The sequence below is a fragment of the Anolis carolinensis genome, chromosome 4 (genome assembly GCF_035594765.1).
Source record: "Anolis carolinensis isolate JA03-04 chromosome 4, rAnoCar3.1.pri, whole genome shotgun sequence".
Classification (NCBI taxonomy): Eukaryota; Metazoa; Chordata; class Lepidosauria; order Squamata; family Dactyloidae; genus Anolis; species Anolis carolinensis.
The window spans coordinates 63,401,889-63,425,887 of NC_085844.1; the positions used below are offsets into that span (position 1 = coordinate 63,401,889).

Below are 23,999 nucleotides of genomic sequence, written 5' to 3' on the forward strand. Positions count from 1 at the left end.
CCCACCTCCCATACGGCCGGCAGGGCCAGGGCGCACGGTGCAGGAGGCGGGGCCAGGTCTGGCCCAGCCAGGCTGCGGCAGGAATGTCCATCCAGGCTGCGGCGGGAAGGCCCATCCAGGCTGGCTGGGCCATTGTCCTGGGGCGCAGTCGAGCCCCCGGGAGGATGGCGCCACCCCTGCCTCCTTCTTTGGGCCTGCCCAAAGATGTCAAGGTGATGTATGCCATGTGCCAGCAAATATGAAAAACACAAGAATGGTCATTACATTGGAAAAAATCAACTTATATCCCCATACCAAAAAAGCGAAATGCTAAAGAATGCTCAAACCCTTTGTACAGTGGCACTTATTTCACATGCCAGTAAGGTACTGCTCAAGATCCTGCAAGGTAGACTCCAGCAATACATGGAGTGAGAGTTGTCAGATGTCCAAGCTGGGTTTAGAAAAGGCAGAGGAACAAGAGACCAAATTGCCAATATCCACTGGATAATGAAGGAAGGTAGGGAGTTTCAGAAAAAACATCTATTTCTGTTTTATTGACTATTCTAAAGCCTTTGATTGTGTGGGTCGGCGATAGCCGACAGGAAGGTCTGGTGTGGGATGGTCTGTTATGATTGAGCCTCATGGCTCTGCTTCTGGCAGACGTGGACGTAAGACTCCTCGAGAGTCAGATACTCTCGAGGAGCGAGAAAGAAAGAGGCTGCGAGATATCTTTGCAGAACCATCTGATGAAGAATCTTTTAAGGGGTTCACGGAGAGAATGGAGGAAGAGCTGGTTAGCTCGGAAGAGGATGAGATGGATTGGACTCGGGTAAGGGAGGAGTTGGGTGCCACTGGCAATAATGGGATGGAAGATGAATGGGGACCTTCAGGATTAGACCCATGGACAAGCTGGAGGGATGGGACGGGATCCACAGCTGGGGATGCTGTGGGGCGTAGTCAGAGGTGTTCCAGCTCTGATGAGGAAAGTGATGAGGAAACGCCCGGGTTAAGGAGGGCAGCTGATAGTGATGAGGATTTGTAACTGGCATAAAATGAGGCTTGGGAGCAATTGCAAATTGCGTTGGGCAAGGTAATCTGGACGAACGCTTGGGATCTGTGTGGGACGCTTTCCTGAAGACTGGTGTGTTTTCGTGTGCTAATAGCTTTGACCTTCCGTCGTCTTCTTGACGGACGCCATCTGCTACTCTGGATTTACGGACTGAAAACTGACTACGGGCTCGCTTTCTCCTATTGGACTTGGAAAACTGCAAACGTTTGATTCTGCCTCTCGACCTTCGGAACGAACTGGGACTACGCTACTGCTTCAATCCTTGGCTGCTGAGTTTGTATTGGAAATTTGCCTTGCTGTGTGAAGGAGTGACTCCTAGTTACTCAAAACATAGTGCTGGCAGCAGAGAGGCATCTGCTGCCAATTAGTTGCATTCTTTTGAACTCTTTGTTTCCCAGCTTCTGTTTGTTTATCCCCAGGCTGAAGCAAGCTGTTTTGATTTTACCCGGATTAAACTCCGGTTTAATCCGGTTTATCTTTTGAACGTTTTTCTTGCCCCTTTTTGTTTTTAAAGGCTAAAGTTGCCTTGCCCTTGTCTTTTACGGGCATTTTGAGTTCTGTAAATCCAATAAACTCTGTTATCTTTGATCTTGTGGCGTTCTGTCCTTGACATGGTCCATGAGGTCACGAAGAGTCGCAATGCGATGGAACGAGTAAACAACAATGACATTAATTGTTATATCTGAGTATGGTAATTAAATAAAAACTGAGAATTCTCCATTTAGTCTGAACCTCATTTGTGAAGACCCTACATAATGGGAAACAGCTTGATAACACACGTAAAGTTTGACAAATGACCAAGTCTTTCATTTCTAGAAATATCTAATCCAACAAATAAAGAAAAAAACTTAATAAAGTAGTTGTGCTATTCATGGCTTTACAGAGCTCTCCAAGGAGCAAAGAAAGGATGTGGTATCGGAAGAACACAGAAGTGTTAGTCACATCCGATTCTGACACAAGAGTTATCTTAATGTAACAGCTAAGACTGTCAGCTGAGATCCACAAGCCCTTGGTTTCAAATTAATTTCAGTCATCAACTCATTCTATAGCTTTCAAAAAGTCATTATCACTAAAACTCAGCTGTACCCATCCATGCCACGAAACACAAGTCATTGTATAAGGAGTCAAACTAATCCTTGCCATGTCAACTCAGAAATATATTCAGAGTTAATTAAGGCTTGTATGAGATACAATGCGCAGAAGGTTACAGTGCAAAACAGGTGCTCTAAACACTCAAAGTATTCCCCCTTTGAAGAAAGAAAATAACTCACATTAGCACCAAAATTGGAACTATACTTCTTGTTTGGGCCATGCATTCTTGTAGCCTGCCCTCAATACAGTTATATCTCAGTTAACAAAGCTTTCAACAATGAAGCTCCTTTTTACAGTCTTTTTATACTCCCACTGGCCTTTCTCCTCAGCATCTTCTGTCTAGCAGTATCAACATTACTACCTAGTTAGCCTGACATCAATACCAGGAAATATTGTGAAGCAGATCATTAAAGAGACAATTGGGGTTGTTGTATGTTTTCCGGGCTGTATGGCCATGTTCTAGAAGTATTCTCTCCTGACGTTTCGCCCACATCTATGGCAGGCATCCTCAGAGGTTGTGAGGTATAGAGGTATATATCCGTGGGAAGTCCAGGGTGAGGGAAGAACTCTTGTCAGTTGGAGGCCAGCGTGAATGTTGCAGTTAATCACCCTAATTTGCATTTAATGGCTTCATCTACTGGCTACTTTCTGCCTGGGGGCATCCTTTGTTAGCTGCCCCTAGTTCCCATGTCTCAGAGTGTTGCTTATTATTTACTGTTCTGATTTTTTAGTTTTTTTTAATACTGGTAGCCAGATTTTGTTTATTTTCATGGTTTCCTCCTTGGACAATTTCTAATTATTTAGAAAAGAATGCCAAACTTCAACATGGGTTTTCAAAAACACGTCATGCCATATGACCCGTATCTCTTTTACGGAGTGACAAGCTTGATAGATTAAGGCAATGCTGTGGATATAGCATATCTCAATTTCAGTAAGGCCTTTGACAAGGTTCCCCGTGACATTCTCACAAAGAAGTACTGTTAAGCCTAGTACTGTTCAACATTTTTATCAATAATTTGGATGATGGAATAGAAGACATGCTTATCAAATTTGCAAATAGCACCAAATTGGGAGGGGATTAGTAATACTTCAAAGGACAGGATCAGAATCCAAGATGACCTTAACAGATTAGAGAGTGGGTTGAAAATAACAAAATTAATTTCAACAGGGAGAAATGTACAGTTCTGCACTCAGGTAATAAAAATGAAATACACAGATGGAGGATGAATGACACCTGGCTCGACAACAGTCCATGTGAAAGGGATCTAGGAATTTTAGTAGACAACAAGCTGAACATGAGTCTACAGTGTAATGTGGCACCTTAAAAAGTAAGTAACTTTATTTTTCTACACTGCCACCATCTCCCAGCAGGGACTCGGGGTGGCTACACTGGACACAGGCCCAAAGATACAGAACAAATAGATTAGTTAAAACATATTGCAATAAAAACACAGTAAAAACAACATTTATACAAAACAGTTATTTTAAAACAAAACAATACACTAAACCATAAAACTCAGTTAACATATAAATCAGTTAAAAAAAAAGTAGGATAAAACGGACCACCAGGTTGGTGGAGGGGATGGCATAGAGGGGCCACTTAAACTAAGGTGCAATAATACAGTTCTAAAGTGCTTTGGGGTCAAAGGACAAAGTGTAAACGTTTCTGGACCGAAGGGGTGGGAGACAGCCGGCCAATTCGTTATGAGAAGAGGGACCTGTGTGAAAGACGGTGTATTAATCTGACTTTTGCAATATGATTCTAGGCTGTATCAATAGGAGCACAGTGTCGAGATCAAGGGAAGTACACTAACATTAAAAATCATAAGAAAAATAGAGGTGAGTGAAAAGAAAAATCATGCATGGATGCATTTAGAATATTCAGACTACTTTTGTTTACTTATACAAGAATTCATGACATGGTTGATTCATTTCATTTTTGGATATTGTTAAGTTTGATTAAAAATTACTAAAATATATTGAATTGCTGTTCTTTTTTATGCATGATCCTATCTCTATTTTTTCTACCACTGGTGCCAAAGTTTCTGTTTACAGTATTATGCTCAGGAACACAACACATTTGTTAACTGTAGCATACCTGTGACATATTTCTTCTTTGTAATCCACAACCTCTCTACTAAGGCTATAATAGAAAGTGAAGTGAAATCTTCTGAACAGGGACACAGATAGGAAAAGACACATTACAGGGGTGCAAACCCTTCCCTTGTTCATAAATTGGGGACTGCCTATATAGTCAAAATATAGGGTTTGCAATTATTCACAGTTTTAAGTAGCTACTTGACTTTTGAACGCTCTTGCTATCAATCTCATGCTCTGGGTTAGTCTCCAAGATGCTACAAGGTCCCTTTGTGTGCTGTTTCTAATGCATGAACAGAAGTCTAGGAGGGGAAACTTATTTATCGTGTTAGAAGCAAATTGAGAATACAAATTGAGAATATGTATATATACATACACACATACATATATATGCACATATATATTCACACATACATATACACAAACACAGTTAAAAGTGTTGTTGAAGGCTTTCATGGCCGGAATCACTGGGTTGCTGTGAGTCTTTTGGGCTTTATGGCCATGTTCCAGAAGCTTTTTCTCCCGATGTTTCGCCCACATCTGTGGCAGGCATACTCCAAGGTTGTGAGGTACCTGTCACAGATGTGGGTGAAGCGTCAGGAGAAAAAGCTTCTGGAACATGGCCATACAAACTGAAAGACTCAAAACAAAGTTACAAACTTGGCATTATACTAAATTTACTTTGACCAGAAGCTGGTCACTTCGAGTGCCTCTGGAGGGGGAACTATTCTACAAGGACATTCATAGAATCATAGAGCTGGAAGAAGCCACAAGGATCAAACTTAAGAACATAAGAAAAACACTCCCTCGATCACAAGGAGCTTGTTTTGACGAGGGTAGACCAGGCATGTGCACATTTCAGCCCTCCAGGTATTTTGGACTTCAACTCCCACAATTCCCAATAGTGGGAGTTGGAAGTCTAAAACAGAGGCCCGAAGTTTGCCCATGCCTAGACTAACTGCATGTAATGTATACTCAATAAAAAGTTAACGAATGAATCAAATCTTTTTCGTTACTTTTGGCTCAGAACTCCTACAGCAGAGGGCCTGCATGACAACCACGTGAAGGGTCAAAACAGAAGTGAGAGCGAGAAGAGCTTGAAAAGGCTGCTCCAACACAACTCCTTCCTCCCAAGCCATTGAAATCGACCACCCATTCACTGTTGGAGCATGCGCACTACAGCCCTCCCACTCGGCCTCCTCTCGAGCGACCACACAGGCGCCTTCATTTTCGCTTCAGCCCTCAAAGAACCTTCCTTCCTTCCCGCTCATCCCACCCCTTCGAAAACAGAGGACATGCGCACTTCTGAGGAAGTGGTTATGGTACTAATAACTTCTTCCCCCTTCAAGAACTCTCCCTTCCCTAACCCTCCCTCACTCACTCACCAGGTACCGGGGCTGCCAATCGTTGGCAGCGTCGATCTCTTGGAACTCTTGCTCTATGGTGACGGACATAATGGCGGCGGGAGGAGGAAGGAGGGCCACCGTGAGCCGGCAAGTTCATCACCTTCCGCGCGCGACTGACTGACTGACAGGGCGCGGACCACCACAGCAACCCGCCCACTCTCGCAGCCGCGCTACCTTTGGCTACGCGCAAGCGCACAGGGAGCCGGCCCCGCGCCGCTGACGTCCTTGCCAGGCGCATGCGCAGTTAAGTGGAGGAGAAGGGAGGGGAGAAAAACACCTGGGTTGACGTCACGGGGCGCTTTGGGCGGGAACTGACTGGAAGGGGCTGGCTGACTTACTGTATGTGGGAAAGCGCGTGCGTGATAAGAAGGGGAAAGTTCCCTCCCTTTCGCAGCGTGTGAACCACTAAAGGCCTTTTTCGTTCTCAGCAGATATGTGTGTGTGTGTGTAATATGGTGTCGCACAGATGCATCTATACCAGGCATGGGCAAACTTGGGCCCTCCAGGTGTTTTGGACTTCAACTCCCACAATTCCTAACATCTGAAGTTTGCCCGTGCCTGATCTATACTGTAAATTATTGCAGTTTGACACCACTTTAACTGCCATAGCTCAATTCTATGGAATCATGTGAGTTGCAGTTTTGCAATAATAATTAAATAACTAGCTGGTGTTGGTGCTTCAACTCCATCAATTCCATATGATTGAGCCATAACTGATGAACCGCGATAAAATAGTGAAGAGAGACATCACACTGGCAATGAAGGTCTGCATAGTTAAAGCAATGATATTCCCCTTAGTAACCTATGGATGCTAGAGCTGAACCATAAGGAAGACTGAGCAAAGGAAGATAGACACATTTGAACTGTGGCCTCCAAAGCACCTTGGTATTAATAGCTCCGTACAGGTCTTGTAGACTCAAGGCCATGTCTTCCTTGATAAGAGGCTATTCACTTGGAATGTGCATTTTCTCTTTTCCTGTCCCCTTCTACCTTAAGAAACACTTGTATTTTATAGTGATTAATGTCTTCTCTTTCTCTTTAGGTGTCTAGGCTACTAGGGAGAGTTCAAGCCGAATCATAGAATCAGAGTTGGAAGAGACCTCACGGGCCATCCAGTCCAACCCCCTGCCAAGAAGCAGGAAAATCACATTCAAAGCATCCCCAATAGATAGCCATCCAGCCTCTGCTTAAAAGCCTCCAAAGAAGGAACTTCCACCACAGTCCGGGGCAGAGAGTTCCACTGCCGAACAGCCCTCACAGTGAGGAAGTTCTTCTAATGTTCAGGTGGAATCTCCTTTCCTGTAGTTTAAAGCCATTGTTCCGTGTCCTAGTCTGCAGGGCAGCAGCAAACAAGCTTGCTCCCTCCTCCCTATGAATTCACCTCACATATTTATACATGGCTATCATGTCTCTTCTCAGCCTTCTCTTCTGCAGGCTAAACATGCCCAGCTCTTTAAGCCGCTCCTCATAGGTTCTCCAGACCCTTAATCATTTTAGCCGCCCTCCTCTGGACACTTTTTCCCACGTACTGCTGTCGAGCCAGGTGTCCCGTCTGTATCTTTGCATTTCTTTTTTTCTGCCTAAGTGGAGTATCTTACATTTGTCCCTGATGAACTTAATTTTGTTAGTTTCAGCCCATCTCTCTAATCTGTTAACATTGTTTTGAATTCTGCTCCTGTCTTCTGGGGTGATGGCTATCCCTCCCAATTTGGTGTCGTCTGCAAACTTGATGATCATGCCTTCTAACCCTTCATAGTAGTCATTAATAAAGATGTTGAACAGAACCGGGCCCAAGACGAAACCCTGCGGCATTACACTCATGACCTTTTTCCAGGATGAAGAAGACGCATTGGTGAGCACCCTTTGGGTTCGTTCGCTTAACCAATTACAGATTCACCTAACCGTAGTTTTGCGTAGCCCACATTGGACTAACTTGTTTGCCAGAAGGTCATGGAGGACCTTGTCGAAGGCTTTACTGAAAACCAGGTTCACTACATCTAGTGTTCCCTGCATCTACCCAACTTGTAACTCTATCAAAAAAGAGATCTATTCTACTCTAGGACTTATTTGTCTTTTGAGGAGTCCTCAATATTCACAAAAACTCCAGCACCACATTTCAAATGAGTTGATTTTCTTCTTATCCGCATTCTTTGCTATCCACTTCAATACCTTTCCGCTTAGAGGTGAAAGACTGAAGTAATGGCGCTCCATGCAGTCATGCCAGCCACATGACGTTGGAGGCGTCCACGGACAACGCCAGCTCTTCGGCTTAGAAGTGAAGATGAGCACCACCCCCTAGAGTCAGACATGATTAGACTTCATGTCAGGAGAAACCTTTACTTTTTTATTATTTAATACATCCCAGCAATTAACAATTTGTTTGCCATACATGACTTATTTAAGTATACATTATTCCAAAAATAACTATTCTTTAAATGACATTTTAAACGATCCTCGGAAATGTATCACCTACCACCATGCCCTCCCCCCATTCCCCCCGCCCCCCTGGAACAACAATACAAAATATTATCATTGTATCATTTTAAAAAAAGGAGAAACCTTGACTTTTACCCTTTTTTACATAACTTATGCAACAGGAGTGTAGAATGCCAGAAGGATTTTTATAAAACCAAAAAACCCAATGTTTTTCAATCACCAAAGAGATCAGATGATTGCATGTAATCATTCTAAATACAGTAGAGTCTCACTTATCCAAGCCTTGCTTATCCAACGTTCTGGATTATCCAATGCATTTTTGTAGTCAATGTTTTCAATACATCGTGATATTTTGGTGCTAAATTCGTAAATACAGTAATTACTACATAGCATTACTGCGTATTGAACTACTTTTTCTGTCAAATTTGTTGTATAACATGATATTTTTGTGCTTAATTTGTAAAATCATAACCTAATTTGATGTTTAATAAGCTTTTCCTTAATCCCTCTGTATTATCCAACATATTCGCTTATCCAACATTCTGCCGGCCCGTTTATGTTGGATAAGTGAGACTCTACTGTATTTATAATTTACTGTCAGTCCTTCACATTCACCAGTGCTAGGGACCCAGGATCCCAACAAAAGTGGGAAAACCACCAATTTAAAAAAATGTAAACAAAATCTGAAAGAACGCATCCCTGGGTGTTCCTTGATCCACCAGTGCTAAATACCAAATGTACTCATGTGATTGCTTCCTCACAAAATGTAGTCACTATGGGACAGCTTCTAAACATATGTGTTAAGGAATTAATAGTATTCATAATATTACATCTCAAACAATTTGCTGATTTAGAAAGCGATCTAGGGCCCTTCCATACAACACTGTATCCCTGAATCAAGGCAGAAAATCTCACAATACAGTATCTTCTTTGAATTATCTGAGTCCACACTGCAATAATGTTGGATTTTCTGCTTTGATGTTTTGGGATATAGGGCGGTGAGGAAGGACCCCCAGCCCCATGCCACACAGTTGAATAAAATCCTACATTATCTGCTTTGAACTGGGATATATGGCAGTGCGGACTCAGATAACCCAGTTCAAAGCAGATATTGTGGGTTATATGGCTGTGTGGAAGCGCCCCCAGGAAGCCCTTCCTGGAACAGATATTATGGTAACTAAAAAGAGCAATTTCTGCTGCATATTTAATCGGAGATATATTATATAGCCACATAATTTAAGCGGCTGAGGGGGAAAAGGAAGGGGCCTGAGACTGATAGGAATGATGATGAGGAAAGGCCCAAGTCCTCCCATGCTTCAGTTCCTGCTTCAGTTCCTTTTGGACGAGGAGGTGATGGGCGGCTCCGAGGCCCCGCCTCCCTCTCGTGCAGCGCCATCAAAGTGCGCCCGGCGCGCCTATTTGAGGGGAAAGCCAGGCGCGCGCGTTTCCCCAGGAAGGCGAAGGCGTCCCCTCAGAGACGAAGGAAGGCAAGGAGAGAGAGAGGGATGTTCGTGGCGCGGAGCATCGCGGCCGACCACCGCGACCTCATCCACGATGTCTCCTTCGACTTCCACGGGCGGCGGATGGCGACCTGCTCCAGCGACCAGAGCGTCAAGGTGGGGCTCTCTGCGGTTGGTGGCCTCGGCTCCATTTTGGGGGGTGGCGTGGCGAGGCTTCCCTGAGGCCAAGTGGCCTCCCTCGCTCTCTGTCTCTTTCTCTCCCTGAACCGCCCACTCCTCACAATCTTTTCATTGTGTTGTTGAAGGCTTTCATGGCCGGAGTCACTGGGTTGCTGTGAATTTTCCGGGCTGTATGGCCATGTTGCAGAAGGATTCTCTCCTGAAGTTTCGCCCAAATCTGTGGCAGGCATCCTCAGAGGTTGTGAAGTCTGTCACTTATGCAGGAAGCAGCTAGGCTTTGAAGCTGCAAGGCTCCGGTGGCCTAGGGGATAAAAGCCTCGTGACTTGAAGGTTGGGTTGCTGACCTGAAGGCTGCCAGGTTCGAATCCCACCCTGGGAGAGCGCGGATGAGCTCCCTCTTTCAGCTCCAGCTCCATGCGGGGACATGAGAGAAGCCTCCCACAAGGATGGTAAAACATCAAAACATCCGGGCGTCCCCTGGGCAACGTCCTTGCAGATGGCCAATTCTCTCACTCTAGAAGCAACTCCGATTGCTCCTGACACACACAAAAAAGTTGCAACATTCACACTTGCTTCCAACAGACAAGAGTTCTTTCTCCCACCCCAGATCTTCCACAGATATATAAACCTCACTTGCCTAGTCGGAGCCCTGGTGGCATAGTGGGTTAAAGCCTTGGGACTTGAAGGTTGGGATGCTGACCTGAAGGCTGCCAGGTTTGAATCTCACCCAGGGAAAGTGCGGATGAGCTCCCTCTATCAGCTCCAGCTCCATGCAGGGACATGAGAGAAGCCTCCCACAAGGATGGTAAAAACATCCGGGCGTCCCCTGGGCAACGTCCTTGCAGACGGCCAATTCTCTCACACCAGAAGCGACTCAAGTTGCTCCTGACACGAAAAAAAACTTGCCTAGTTTCTAATATACAGTAGAGTCTCACTTATCCAAGATAAATGAGCCGGCAGAACGTTGGATAAGCGAATATGTTGGATAATAAGGAGGGATCAAGGAAAGGTCTATTAAACATCAAATTAGGTTATGATTTTACAAATTAAGCACCAAAACATCATGTTATACAACAAGTTTAACAGAAAAAGTAGTTCAATATGCAATAATGCTATGTAGTAATTACTGTATTTACGAATTTAGCGTCAAAATATCACGATGTATTGAAAACATTGACTACAAAAATGCGCTGTATAATCCAGAACGTTGGATAAGCAACTGTTGGATAAGTGAGACTCTACTATACTTCACAACCTCTGAGGATGCCTGCCATAGATGTGGGCAAAATGTCAGGAGAGAATGCTTCTGGAACATAGCCATACAGCCCGGAAAACTAACAGCAAACCAGTGATTCTAGCCATAAAGGCCTTTGACAATACAGTTTAATTTAATTACTCAATTTTCCCCCTCCCCTGTCTTTCTCCCAATATAGGGACCGAAAGCGCCTAAGAGTGACATGACACAATACAGTAGACATTCAAAACAAAGTGAACGCATACACATATGAGTATTTAAAGTTAAAAAGCAATGAAATCTTTGTGTAATAAGTGTAAAAAATTAAAATACAATGAAAATTATTACCGTTCAAAACAGCCCCCATCCCAAATGCCACTCAGTTTGTTACTGTTTTTATTAAGATGGGGAGGAGATAATAATAATTGTAATACTTTATTTGTAACCCGCCCTAACTCCCCGAGGGGACTCAGGATGGCTTCCATCGAAAGTGACAAACATCCATAATAAATAAGACAAATAACAAATCAATCAACATAATAAAACAACATCAATATAAAGTTATAACTAACCAACCAATAATAACCAAAAAATAAGAACATAAATAAACGTAATATGTTAATAATATAAAGATATATATATAAAGAGTCAGGCAGGTTGCTGTTACTTTTGCCTACTTGTTAGAGGAGGGAGATTATTTTCCAATTGGTTGACATTCAAACATTATTATTTATGATATTTATTTCTCGCCCTTCTCACCCCGAAGGGGACTCAGGGTGGCTTACATGGGTGACATAATTTCATGCCCAAACAACAATTAAAAGCAATTAAACAATTTAAAACGACATATGTAAACATTAGACGACTATTGTGTATAGATGCAAAACCAGATAATCAAATAATCATATTCATCAATACAAAGCCAATTCCAACTATATTGCACAGATAATTATCCTGAGCCAAATGCTTGCTCCCAAAACTAAGTTTTCACTTGTTTGCGAAATGACAGGAGGAAAAGGCCTGATCTAATCCAACTAGGGAGGGAGTTCCACAGCTGAGGGGCCACCACCGAGAAGGCTCTGTCTCTTATCTTCACCAATCGTGCCTGTGAAGGTGGTGGGATGGAGGGCAGGGCCTTCCCAGAAGATCTTAACTTCCGTGATGGGTCATAGAGGGAGATGGAGATGTTTACAAGTATTTTACAAAGTGTCTTTAGAAGTCGTACCCCCCCCCCTTTGTTTAGTGTAGCTTATCCCCGAATTAGTGTGTCAGAACAGGCAGCCTTTATTATTCCTGGGAGTGCTCAATGACAAAGGTGCTTTTATTTTGCCTATTACAATTGGGACCTTACTATCTGCAGAGATTTGGCTCCAGGACTCCTCATGAAAACCAAAATCTATGGATGCTCATTTGCATCATATGCAGTGGGATGCCAATATGGTGTCCTGTATATAAAATGGCAAAATAAAAAAAATGATTAAAAAAATTCATGTCATGGATAGAATCCATAGACTTCGAATCTGTAGATACAGAGGGCTGACCATGTGTTAACTGATGTGTAGTCTGATTTTGTACAATTTACCTAGAAGAAAGCTGCCCTGATTTTGATAGGACTTACTGTTATTTGTAGGATTGCAGTGTGGTTGGGGAAGAATTCATATATTTGATGGAATTCACTTTACATATATGTTATAACAATCAGCTGGCAGGGGTTAGATCATTCAAAGTAGAGTATTACTTGCAGATCAATCCTGGATGTGTTTATGGAAAAATAAAGCTTTCAATGTTAAATGGGACTTATTCCGAGAGAAAAAAAAGAAAAATAGCCTTTAGTGACAGCTGATATAGAGAGATATGTGACTCATTAATTGCTTTTGTAGTCAGGAGGAATGCATTACTGACATTAACATCTACAACTCTGAAGAATGATTTGTATTCCTATACAATGGTTCTATGTAGAAAATTGATATTCTGGGTAGTACTACACTTACATCTGTTTCTGTGTTCAATGGAATGTAATTCTTGCCTTTGGCTTCCAAATGTGTATTTTGTCAGCAAGATACACTTTCATGCTTATTACATATAGAAGTTTATATAGCTTCTGGTGATAAAGAACAAAAGATAACCCAGAATCAGTTATCCAACCCCTTGTATCACAGAACAATTGTATTTCTAAACCGCACCCACCCCCCAACCAAACTGCATGGCTGCCACATAAGATGAATCTAGGGAGGAATACAGTTACTGGGTTTATAGCCTACTTGTAGTTTTCACAATCTTTGACCCATAGACTTCGGACTTAGTTCCTAACACTTTTTCTAATTTTGCATTTACACTGTATGCATTTTTAATGTAAGTATTATAAGTTATTTTTTCTTTAATAGGTTTGGGACAAAGGGGAGAATGGAGAATGGCACTGTACTGCAAGCTGGAAGGTAAAAGTGTGAGCCTCAATACCTCTGTAATTTAGAAATGATTCATGGCATGAGAAGTCTTGATGAAAACAACAATATTGTCTCAAAATGATGTCTTTCCATGTTCGCCCAGAAGTTTATACCATAATCAGTTCACCTCCCCCCAATTGGGGTATCAGTATTTAAGATTGCTTTTTAAAGATGAAACCATGTTTCTCTGATTCTCCACAGCTGCAATTCATTGTATGCTCTTTTTCTTTTAAACACTAAACTAAGCGGGCATAGAACAAGCTAGCTAATATTTGGTGGTTTATTTCATCTTGCTAAAACTGTGCCTCAAATTAAATGCTCTTATCAAATATCGTAATGTGAGAATGACTGATGCCTCTCTGACATTTATTTTTAAAAGTCAATATGCATGTAGGAAAGGACCTCCAGGGTTTGCCTGGAACATTATGCATGGTTTGGATGTTATTAGATCAGTTAACTAAATAGCTGCTATACAGCTATATGTAAAATGTTAACTTCAGCTGTGAAAGTGAATAGGCATTTATTCCAAAGAGACTTTGACTCTTTAAAAATTGTTGATTGCATTTCATGATTTTCTCCCAGTAAATGAAAATGACTACTGTGCTTTTAGTATGCAAATTCCAATCCTTCTGAACTTTCCAGACACACAGTGGATCTGTGTGGCGTGTGACCTGGGCACACCCAGAGTTTGGACAAGTCCTGGCTTCCTGCTCTTTTGACAGAACAGCTGCTGTGTGGGAAGAAATAGTTGGAGAATCAAATGATAAACTTCGAGGACAGAGTCACTGGGTAAGTAAGATGTGAAAGGAGATGTACTCATTCCATAATTTAGTTATAGTTATACCGTTGCTATTTCTGTTTGATCAAGTACAAGGATTGGAGATTACAAATCAAAACATATTGATTAAAATCATAAATACAGAACCATGAATTCAGGAATACGATGGGAACTGAGAGGGTTAAGAATACATACATACACAAAATGAGAGGCTTGGCGTAACAATGCACCAAAATAATGATTTCCCATAACTAAATTTTGGATATTTAAAAAATGGGATAATAAAAGTTGGATAATAATACTTTGAATATAGTTATTTCATCAAAAATAGGCTAAACAAAGATAGTTTTCTTAAGCTTAGCTTATAAGAGTTTCAATATAAATAACAATGTATCCTTTTTCTGACGTCTTCATTTCCTAACCATAAAATTGTTACTTCATAGTTTTCTGTCTTTCATTTATTAATAATTATCCAAAAATTGAATGATATTAATATTCTGCTTCATTTCAGGTAAAAAGGACTACTCTGGTTGACAGTAGAACATCTGTTACTGATGTAAAGTTTGCTCCCAAGCATATGGGTCTCATGTTAGCAACATGTTCAGCAGATGGAGTTGTTAGGATCTATGAAGCTCCCGATGTTATGAATTTGAGTCAGTGGTCACTTCAGCATGAAATCTCATGTAAACTAAGCTGCAGTTGTATTTCTTGGAACCCTTCGAGGTATGTTACTATTACTCTTGATAAGTTAATAAGCTACAGAGAAAAAAACCCTCAATTGGTTACATAGAAGACTTCCTTCTGCTGGCAGAACAGCTCTTCTCATGCAGATTCACTCTGCCTTGTATTTTTGGTCCAAGATCTCAATTACCTTCTTTACCCTTTTCACAAGATTGGGAAGAATGGGGCTGGAATGTCCATACTCATCATTTCAGTTGCCCATACCTAAATCTCGATCCAGCTGAAACAGTAATAGTGCTGTGCCTTTCTTATGTAGTATGTACTTGAAATATTAATAATAAATCAAGACATTTAAGCCTCAATTAGGACTTCTAAAACGGTGGTCTAGCCTCCCACCAAAATTTCTGAATTCAGATTCTTTTTAGCTCCTGCTTCAGAAACACGTTAATCAGTATCTGGAGTATCAGGTTTAGAAGGAAACAAACCATTGAGCCCTTATAGAGAAGCGATGGCTCAGTGGTAGAGGAGGTATTTTACATGCTGAAATGTACTAGATCCATTTAGAAGGATTGGTTGGGAAGTAATGTATAAAAAAAATCATTTGCCTGATATTCGGGATAGTTGCTTCCACTTTAGTGCCAGCTTAGATGAAACGGCGCTCCATGCAGTCACGTTGGCCACATGACCTTGGAGATGTCTATGGACAACGCCGGCTCTTTGGCTTAGAAATGGAGATGAACACCAACCCCCAGAGTCGGTCACAACTGGACTGAACGTCAGGGGAAACCTTTACCTTTACCTAGATGGAAAAATAGGTTGATAGGTAGACAGCAACATCTTTTATTCTAACACCATTGTCTCTTCTCCGCAGATTTGATATCTACAGTTTTATGCACCCATGTTACACCCCTCAACCCCTACCCCCGGGAAGAGTTTGTGGGCCTTTTTAGGTCTCTAGTAGGAGTCTTTGGCAGGTCTGCACAACTTCTAGTTGTCCAGGTGTTTTGGACTTCAGCTCCCATCATTCCTGACAATTGAACAAGCTGACTAGGGCTTCTGGGAATTGGAGGCAAAAACACCTGGAGGGCTGTAGGTTGAAGAGGCCTGGCTTGTGGTATAAACTGAGTTTAGTCAAAATAAAGGTTTTGCTATTATCCACAGTTTCAGGTAGTTCTGGACTCTATCCCTTGTGGTTGCAGGTGGGGTGTTATCATATTTTATTATTATTTGTCTTTCTTGAAGAGTGTTAGGGGCAGTCCTCATCGTTACAACTTGTAAGAGGGTTTTTTTTTTTTGGTGATTGCAGCTCTCGTGCTCATGCTCCAATGATAGCTGTAGGAAGCGATGACAGCAGCCCAAATGTATTGGCCAAAGTACAGATTTATGAATATAATGAAAACACCAGGTAAGATGAAAAATGTTATTCCCTTAATGGTTTAAAATGTTTTATAATATTATTTGGTACATCACCTGCTGTTGGTATGCATGAAAGTAACAAAGACATTGTCTATGAAGATTAAGCATTTTAAACTAATTTTTGGTGAGACTTTAATTTATTAGAGATTTATTGTGAGTGGGCAGAATCTGTAGAACTGGCCACACATCTCATGACTCCAAGGTGAATTCCTGTTCTTGGCCAGTTGTCTCCCATGACACAGAAGTTTGAAATTTGATGAACAGAATTCAAAGTCTATTCCAGTGCAGTATTATTGTATATTATCATTAAGTTTTAATAATCCAACACTCATAGGCATATATCAATAAAAACATTACTTAAAAAAATAAAATTGTGAAGTGGGAAGGGACATTGGTGGATGCTGTAGCCAAACTCCTTATGTGTCACGTTGGAGACTATTTTACTATAGGGAATTCAAAACACGTTGTTCTCTTATTTCTTCAGGAAATATGCAAAAGCAGAAACACTTATGACAGTTACAGACCCTGTGCATGATATAGCATTTGCTCCAAATCTGGGAAGATCCTTCCATATATTGGCGGTAGCTACCAAAGATGTACGAATTTTTACATTAAAACCTCTAAGGTGAGTTTTGAGGTAAATATTGCAAGGTAGTGTAAAAGCAAATAAGCTGATTTTTGTGGAAACAGATGTAGTTTTTTCTTCCTTCCTGTAATTTTTTCTTCCTTTTTAAGAATGAAATCAACAATATTATTGGTTAGGAATCTTTAGGTTGAGTATATCTTATCCAAAATGCTTGGGACTCAATGTATTTTGGATATCAGATTTCTCCAGATTTTGGCATATCCATATTTGTATATATATACATAATGAAATATCTTGGAGAAGCCAAGTAATGTGGCAATGTTACCCTGCTCTGTGCCTATGGGGGTCGATGTAGCCTTCACTTTTTCTGCTCCCTGCTTTTTAACCTCAGGAATCTTACAAGAATTACCCCAGAGAGCCTTCACTAATTTTCCTGCCCACTTTTTTGGCCCAGGAATTGTAGTAGTTTTGGTGCATTCCTTTCTGTTGAACCCCTCTCCCCCCCCCCCCCCGGGCAAAAAAAAAAAAAAAAGCTCAGGAATCTAAGCAATATTTCTTAAGCACAGAGTTTCTCGAACTGTGTTCCTCCAGATGTTTCGGACTTCAGTTTCTAATTTCTGACCAATAAGAAATAGAATTCTGTTACTTTTTGGATTTCAAAATAGCATTAACATAATCTTGAAATAATTGATATTTGTAAAATCAATTACTTTAAGTAGATTAAAGCTCAATATTGAATTTTATTTTTTCAATAGAAAAGAACTGACCACTTCATCAGGACTGACAAAATTTGAGGTTCAGTTAGTGGCTCAGTTTGATAATCATAATTCCCAAGTTTGGCGTGTAAGCTGGAACATTACAGGCACAGTACTTGCATCTTCAGGAGATGATGGGTGTGTAAGGCTTTGGAAAGGTAAGAATTTAATTCAGTTACTTCCCTGTTATACAGAGATTGGGTCTGCAATCCCATGTAGATATACTAGGAAATAAGACCTATGAGCTTTGTCAGAGTTCCTTCTAAGTTAATTAATTTACAGTTGTGCTTCAGGTTTGGGTCAACAGGGCTTCTTTTCTATAATAGTTCATTGAGGGTATAACTCTTAATGTTTAAAGACAAGTCAGTCAGGAATGTGACTTTATTAAATTAAGTGTTAAAACTTACGTCAGTTTAATATTTTATCACAGATGCAAATGTAAACATAAGACAGTGTAAGCCATTGGTAAGTTTAGTTGATAAATAATAATTATCATTGACCTGGCTAGAAAAATGTACCGGCCCAAAATAGTATGATGAAACATAAAAAGGCTTGAGCTTGGAAACTTTCTTATACTTTGAAATGGAGCCTCCCTTTATCCAGTGGGTCCTTGGTAGCTGATGGGCTTTTGTTCCAGGACCCACTATGGGTACTGAAATCCATGGATGCTCAAGTCCTGTTAGATGTAGTGGTGTAGTTAAATGCTGTCCCTTATATAACATTGCAAAATCAAGGTGTGCTTTTGGGATTTTTTTTAAATACATATTTTTCAATTCATGAATGGAGAATCTGTGATTATGGAGGACAAGACTGTACAGTCCTCAGAAGTCAGCCTGACATAGAGTTATTTTAGTTGTTGGCTTTTTGTGTGTTCTGAAGGCCAAGCAGTGAAAAGACTTCTAGATTCTTTTGATGTTTTGAATACTAGGTGTTTCTTGAAGAGGAAATGTCATTAATGTTTTCCTACACCATCTATTTGGACAGTTTAAGTAGGGGTGCAAATTGTGTGTCTCTCCTGGTTGTAAGACTGAAACTCCTACATTTCCTACCAGTGGTTGTGCTTTCTAGAATTGCTGAGAATTGCAGTCTCAACTATACCTGAAGGCTGCATAATTTCTGTCTCTGAGCTGAGAATAAGACAATTCATTTTGCGTCATGTTTTTAGAGGGGGTGTGTCATTATAATGCAGCTGTCTAACCATCATTTAAACTAAGATGCAATTGGGTTTGTGGAATTTTCCCTCAGCTAACTACATGGACAATTGGAAGTGCACTGGAATTCTGAAAGGTAATGGGAGTCCAGTCAATGCTAGCTCCTCTCAGCAGGGAGTTTTTAATTCTCCATTTGGCACATCCAATACAAGCCTTCAGAATTCAGTCAATGGAACATCTGCTGGCAGGTAGGCTACTTTGTATGTAAATTTTCCATTCTTAAGAACCTTTGTCAGTAACATCCAGTGTTAGTCCCACTAAGTCTTAAGAACACGGTGTTTTCCATGTGTGATTCTCAATCACAGCCATTTATCACATCAATAATTTTTAGTTCATTTGTGCTAGTTCTTACCTACACTGTACTAAAATGCATAAAATAAACAACTTATGTCCTGTTACTGTTCGCATACGTAAATGCTGAGACCTCTAAATATTTTTAAATCATATTATCTATTTTTGTATCTTTTTACTCACAGCAGCTGGCTCTTGCTACCCTTTAGTACTTTGACCACTAATTATCCTACTGTTTCTCAACCAAGGTCTCTTTGATTTCCTGCTTCTGTCCTCTTCTACTTCTTGAGACTCCTTGGGAATAGGACCCTCATCCAATCCTGTTTTCAGTAGCTCTTGGCAACCAGTTTGTTCACATAGCTTTCAACACATGGGTCTGTTTTGGGCCTGCTCTCACAAACCTGACTGAAAGGAACATTGTTGATCCATGAACTTTATCATTAGGACTTCCTCTGGCACTTGGATGCAGACACAGTGGTGGCATTTGATGGACAGAATTTGGAGCCTATGCTGTAGATCACACTTCTTTTTACTACCAATCAGTGCTGGATACTTTACTATTATGTGTCGAGTTTTTTTTTTTTGTAAATTCAAGTGGTTATAGCACATGCATTATAAGTAAGGATAAACTAAATGATGATGCAGCTTTTTAAAACACTTGGATAAGACGGCTGCATTTATTTGAAGGAATATATTACTTGATTGTAACTGATCTGTAACTTTGTTCTTGTGCTGCTATTTGAGATTTTCACCTACTGCTGCTCTATCAAAGGGAGTCAGCTGCTGCTAAATGGAGAACATGGGCTGTTAGCCTGTGTTGACACTTCTCCTGCTGGTGGGAGGGTGTATTCTTTGCTATTTGGGTGCTCTAGCTATAGGTCTCCTTGAAGTATGCCACAGCGGTGATTGTTTGGTCGACCTGAACGAAAGAGACAGATAAAGTTACGACCTGACAGTTACTAATCAAGCTCTGTGTGGAACGTCAAAACAGCAGTTTCTTTGGACAGCTGGTTGCTTCATTCTGGGCTCTACTGAAATCTGCTCTCTTGACCTCCATAGAATACTGAGAAATGTCAGAAGAGTTAATGAGGTTCAGCCACTATTCCCATCTGATGCTCATTAAATTCCTTTCAACTGGATGATGGAATTCTTTACACCTGTTTATACAGGGCTTTTTTGTTACATTCCACCTTACGTTGGTGAAGTAATCTTTTCATACAGAATAATACATTTTAGGGCACAATTCCAGTGTAAGAAAGAGTAAATCTTCAGCTATGATACACACACGTAGCTATTGTGGGGAATCCTGAATTATTATTTTTTACTATTCATTAAGCATTTGAAAATGTGATAAAAAAGAACCGTACTGTAATTAATATGCTGCAGTTTTTATGTACACAGAAATGTGGTGGTTTCTAGAAACAAATTGATATGATACATTACTAGACTGCTTTTCCTGGTTTTTAGGGTTTGATTGTTTAGTACTTTTGTTAGTAAACTCTAGTAATGCTACTAACAGTTTTGAAAATCAAAGTCAATCGGTGTTTTATAGCTAACTGAAAGATAATTAAAATTGTTTGAGGACTGAAAAGATTACAACTTAATAAACCTGCTAAATACTGCTCTACAGTATTCTTATTTTGTGCTTATAACCATGTGTGTCTAAAATTGTGATGCATTCTCCCTTCTCCATTTGTATTATGTCCTTTTTAACAGAAAGCACAGCTGATTCCAAGCTAACTGGAGTAACTTTGCTGTTTTGCTGCTTGTTGCATGCACACAGGAATGGAAAGCGAACTCCTTTCCCCATTCCCCAACGCCGTTTGACCTCTTCCCAAGACACCAGCAGTCTGCCTACTACTAAAAGCAAATCAAAAAGGGTCTCTTAAAAACCGTTGTATATGCACTCTGCTAGCCAGCACACTATGACCTTGTTGTGAAAAAAGTAACAGGATGAGTCCTCTTGTGGAAACACTCCTGCAATCCCCACAGTCAAAAGAGGGGAAGTTCACAACATTAAAAAGGATTACTGTCCTTGCATTCTGAGGTGTTGGGAGATTTGAATCTATTGAAATCTATTGGCTTTCATTAAATTTGTTTTGACTATTTTATTTTGTTGTACTTTTTGAAGTGCTCAGATTCTTAACCATTGGAGTTTTGTTCATGGACTTGTAACATGCAAACGTAACCAGCCTGAAACTGTCGGCAACCTTGTAACTTGACGACTGTGCAGTTGGTATCTTAAAATAGTTTACTATTGCTTCAGAATTAAGTATGATTTCAAAGGGAACAAAAAACACCCCACAAACAATGCCATACTTGTAGTTGTCTTAACTGATAGTTGCATGTTCCTATGGCATGATTTCTTAGAATAATCAGTGAGATTTCCTCTGGTCATAGCTATGTGATGGAGAACCATATCCAAATAAATGTTTGCTACGTGGCAATGGCAGGGTGCTCTGGGAATTATTTTAATCTGAAAGGAAAATCATGTATAGTGAAATGCATACAACCAGCTTCTATACAGTGGAATTATAATCCCATAGCAAACTGAAGCAGTGTTGCTGTAAACATTCATTATGATATGGCCAGAAAATGCATTGTTTTACTTAGCAGCATGTCAATGTAGCTCTAAAAATGTCCTGTCTCAAATTTTTACTAACTTTTGCCATTCTGTTTTGTAAATTGGTCTACTTTTCCAAAGATGATAAAGTGCTGTCTTTGATAGTTACGGGTAAGTTATAAAAACTGACATGGAATAGTCATTTAAATGTTTAATGTGCCAGGTGTTTAGGGGTTTTTTCAGATGTTTTTGCCATCCATATGTATATATGATGCAGACTGTATTTCAGCGAAAAAGGAGTTACTTTTGTATATTGTGGAAATGTAAAAATTGTAAAAACTAGTTGTTTTTACATCTAATCTATAATATGTTCAGTACATTTAATCTGAGTTGGATGCAAATACAGGAGATATACCTGCATAATTAATGTGTGCCTGTTTTTCTGCAGTTGTTACTAAGAGCTATGGAAATGTACAGCAATATTTTTAAAGGATAAGCATATCTTGGTACATAGAAACACATTTAATTTACAGGTGATTTATACAAATCATTTTTCCATTACTTCCTATGACTATATTCCTACAAGAACAATTTTTGGAGTTTCATAATCAGACATGTTTTTAGAGGGGGACTTTGTTTTGGCCATTACATTTTGTTTTTATTTTAATTTTGGCATGAATTTACTAAAGCCCTGTCCTACCTACCAGCTTGATCTCTCCCCTTTGGTTCTTGTATTTACTACTATTCTCTTTCTTCTGTTTTGTGTTTTTTTTTCTTTTTTGGTGTTCCTGTCTTAATTGTTTTCAGGTATTTCTTTCCCCCTCTGGATTCCCCACGGGCTGGATCAAGGTGGTCCAGTTATGCCCAGCTCCTACCTCCTCCTCCTCCTCCTCCTCTGATAGAACGCTCTTGTGATGCTGACACAGCCAACCTCCAGTATCCTCACCGTCGCACACGATATATCTCTCGACCTCTTAAATTCTTACGTGAACATGAGGGGGTTTAATGCACATTTTGAACTGTATGAGAGGTCTTGTTCAGATGCTTGTGAAATGGTTCCATTTTAGACTGCTTGTTTTTGCACTCCTCATTCCCTTCAGCATCTAGCGGTGGGTGTTTTAAGGACATGTTCTGCAAGGTCTTTGGAATTCACCATATTAGTGCTTCTGTGCCAAATGCTAGCTCTGATTCAATCAATTTTCAACAATAATAAAGATGCTTCGTATTAATTGTGACTTACACAGCAAATGCATACAAATTACATTTTTCTGATCCTTTTTTAAAATACTGTTTTTTAATGAACTTTGTCTTTCTATATTTGGGTTTGGAGTTTTTTCCTCCCTTCCCATTGGTCTTGGAACTGTACCCTTAAGTGAACTTAATTTGGAGAAAACTGTGGTTTAAAGTGGAAATAGACATTACCTTCTTCGGCACCAGCATCATACTTGTAGGTTCATGCCCCCCTCCCCCAAATCCACAGCAATAAAAGGGAATGATGAAGATTAATGAAGCATGCCTATGGATTCTGTAGCCAAAAAAGGGAAGGGAGGTTAATAACATACCAACACTTCCCCACCCTCCATATAAATCCTTACACTACACCTTTAAAAATGAAAACAAGTCAATAAAACACTTGAAATGATACACGTGTTGTTTATACTTTGAGATGCATTAAGAGAATATCAGAGGTCTGGCTTTTATACTGCATTGATTAAAATTTCAGATTTTGTCGTCGTTACTTGAACTCATGCAGCACGACCATAGGCTGTGCTATCTGGGCTTGTACACTTTCAATTCAAACAAGGATTGGGTAGAGAGCATATGTCAGGGTTAGAAGTAACAGAAGTTGAGGGACTTTTAGCCCTTAGTAGTGCATCCCTGCAGTATATGTACAGATGTTGGAGTGACAGGAGAAAGACAACACTGCAGTGCCTCAAAATACTTCATTGTATGTCTCCAGAGGCTGAGACACAGCTTAAAAACACAGCCTCCAGCATGCCTAAAGTACACTAAAAAGAGTAAATAGTCATCCCAAGAAGCTAAAAGTTATTAAGATGAGACTATATAAAAAGCCACAGACTTCATTGTACTATTGCCTACTGCAGAAGGAAAAAGGAGCTCATCAGACCTCCATGTTTTTTAAAAACGTGATAACTATGATATACTGATGTTATGATGGCCAATTCTATTCACATTTACTCACAAGTAAGCTCAATTCATCATGCAAAGCACAGCAAGATCCTAGTAAGGAAGATATTGGGAATATACTTCATTGAATATAAGGGGGCCTACTTTCACAGGTAATACCCTTAATAGTTAAT

General features: G+C 40.3%; 2 protein-coding genes across 5 annotated transcripts in view; one reads left to right on the forward strand and one right to left on the reverse strand.

The window, feature by feature from the left end:
• ptpn2 (protein tyrosine phosphatase non-receptor type 2) overlaps positions 1-5,881 on the reverse strand; it is a 40,849-nt gene extending 34,968 nt beyond the window's left edge. Inside the window, exon 1 of the mRNA XM_008108707.3 lies at positions 5,623-5,881. Coding sequence (XP_008106914.2) covers positions 5,623-5,691 — 69 coding nt within the window. The 5' untranslated portion in view covers positions 5,692-5,881. The remainder of the gene's footprint in view (positions 1-5,622) is intronic.
• A 3,596-nt stretch (positions 5,882-9,477) lies between these two features.
• On the forward strand, positions 9,478-23,320 carry seh1l (SEH1 like nucleoporin). Of its 4 annotated transcripts, none has more exons than XM_062980549.1 (9): positions 9,478-9,695; positions 13,338-13,388; positions 14,040-14,186; positions 14,687-14,898; positions 16,163-16,261; positions 16,757-16,897; positions 17,614-17,771; positions 18,859-19,012; positions 19,301-20,737. In XM_062980549.1, the coding sequence occupies exons 1-9, from the start codon at positions 9,585-9,587 to the stop codon at positions 19,371-19,373; spliced, it is 1,146 nt and encodes a 381-aa protein (XP_062836619.1). In that variant the 5' UTR covers positions 9,478-9,584; the 3' UTR covers positions 19,374-20,737. The 4 variants fall into 4 exon arrangements, with proteins under 4 accessions (XP_062836619.1, XP_062836618.1, XP_062836621.1 ...); XM_062980548.1 differs by lacking the exon at positions 19,301-20,737 and adding an exon at positions 22,486-23,320 and having other exon boundaries at positions 9,479-9,695; XM_062980551.1 differs by having other exon boundaries at positions 9,479-9,695; positions 19,364-20,737.
• The last annotated feature ends 679 nt before the right edge of the window (positions 23,321-23,999 follow it).

Bases quoted from the DNA above. Each gene is read 5' to 3' on its own strand.
- seh1l (XM_062980548.1), top strand. From the start codon at position 9,585: ATGTTCGTGGCGCGGAGCATCGCGGCCGACCACCGCGACCTCATCCAC. The intron at 13,389-14,039 runs GTAAAAGTGTGA...TGAACTTTCCAG, and splicing joins ACTGTACTGCAAGCTGGAAG to ACACACAGTGGATCTGTGTG. The intron at 16,262-16,756 runs GTAAGATGAAAA...TTATTTCTTCAG, and splicing joins GAATATAATGAAAACACCAG to GAAATATGCAAAAGCAGAAA.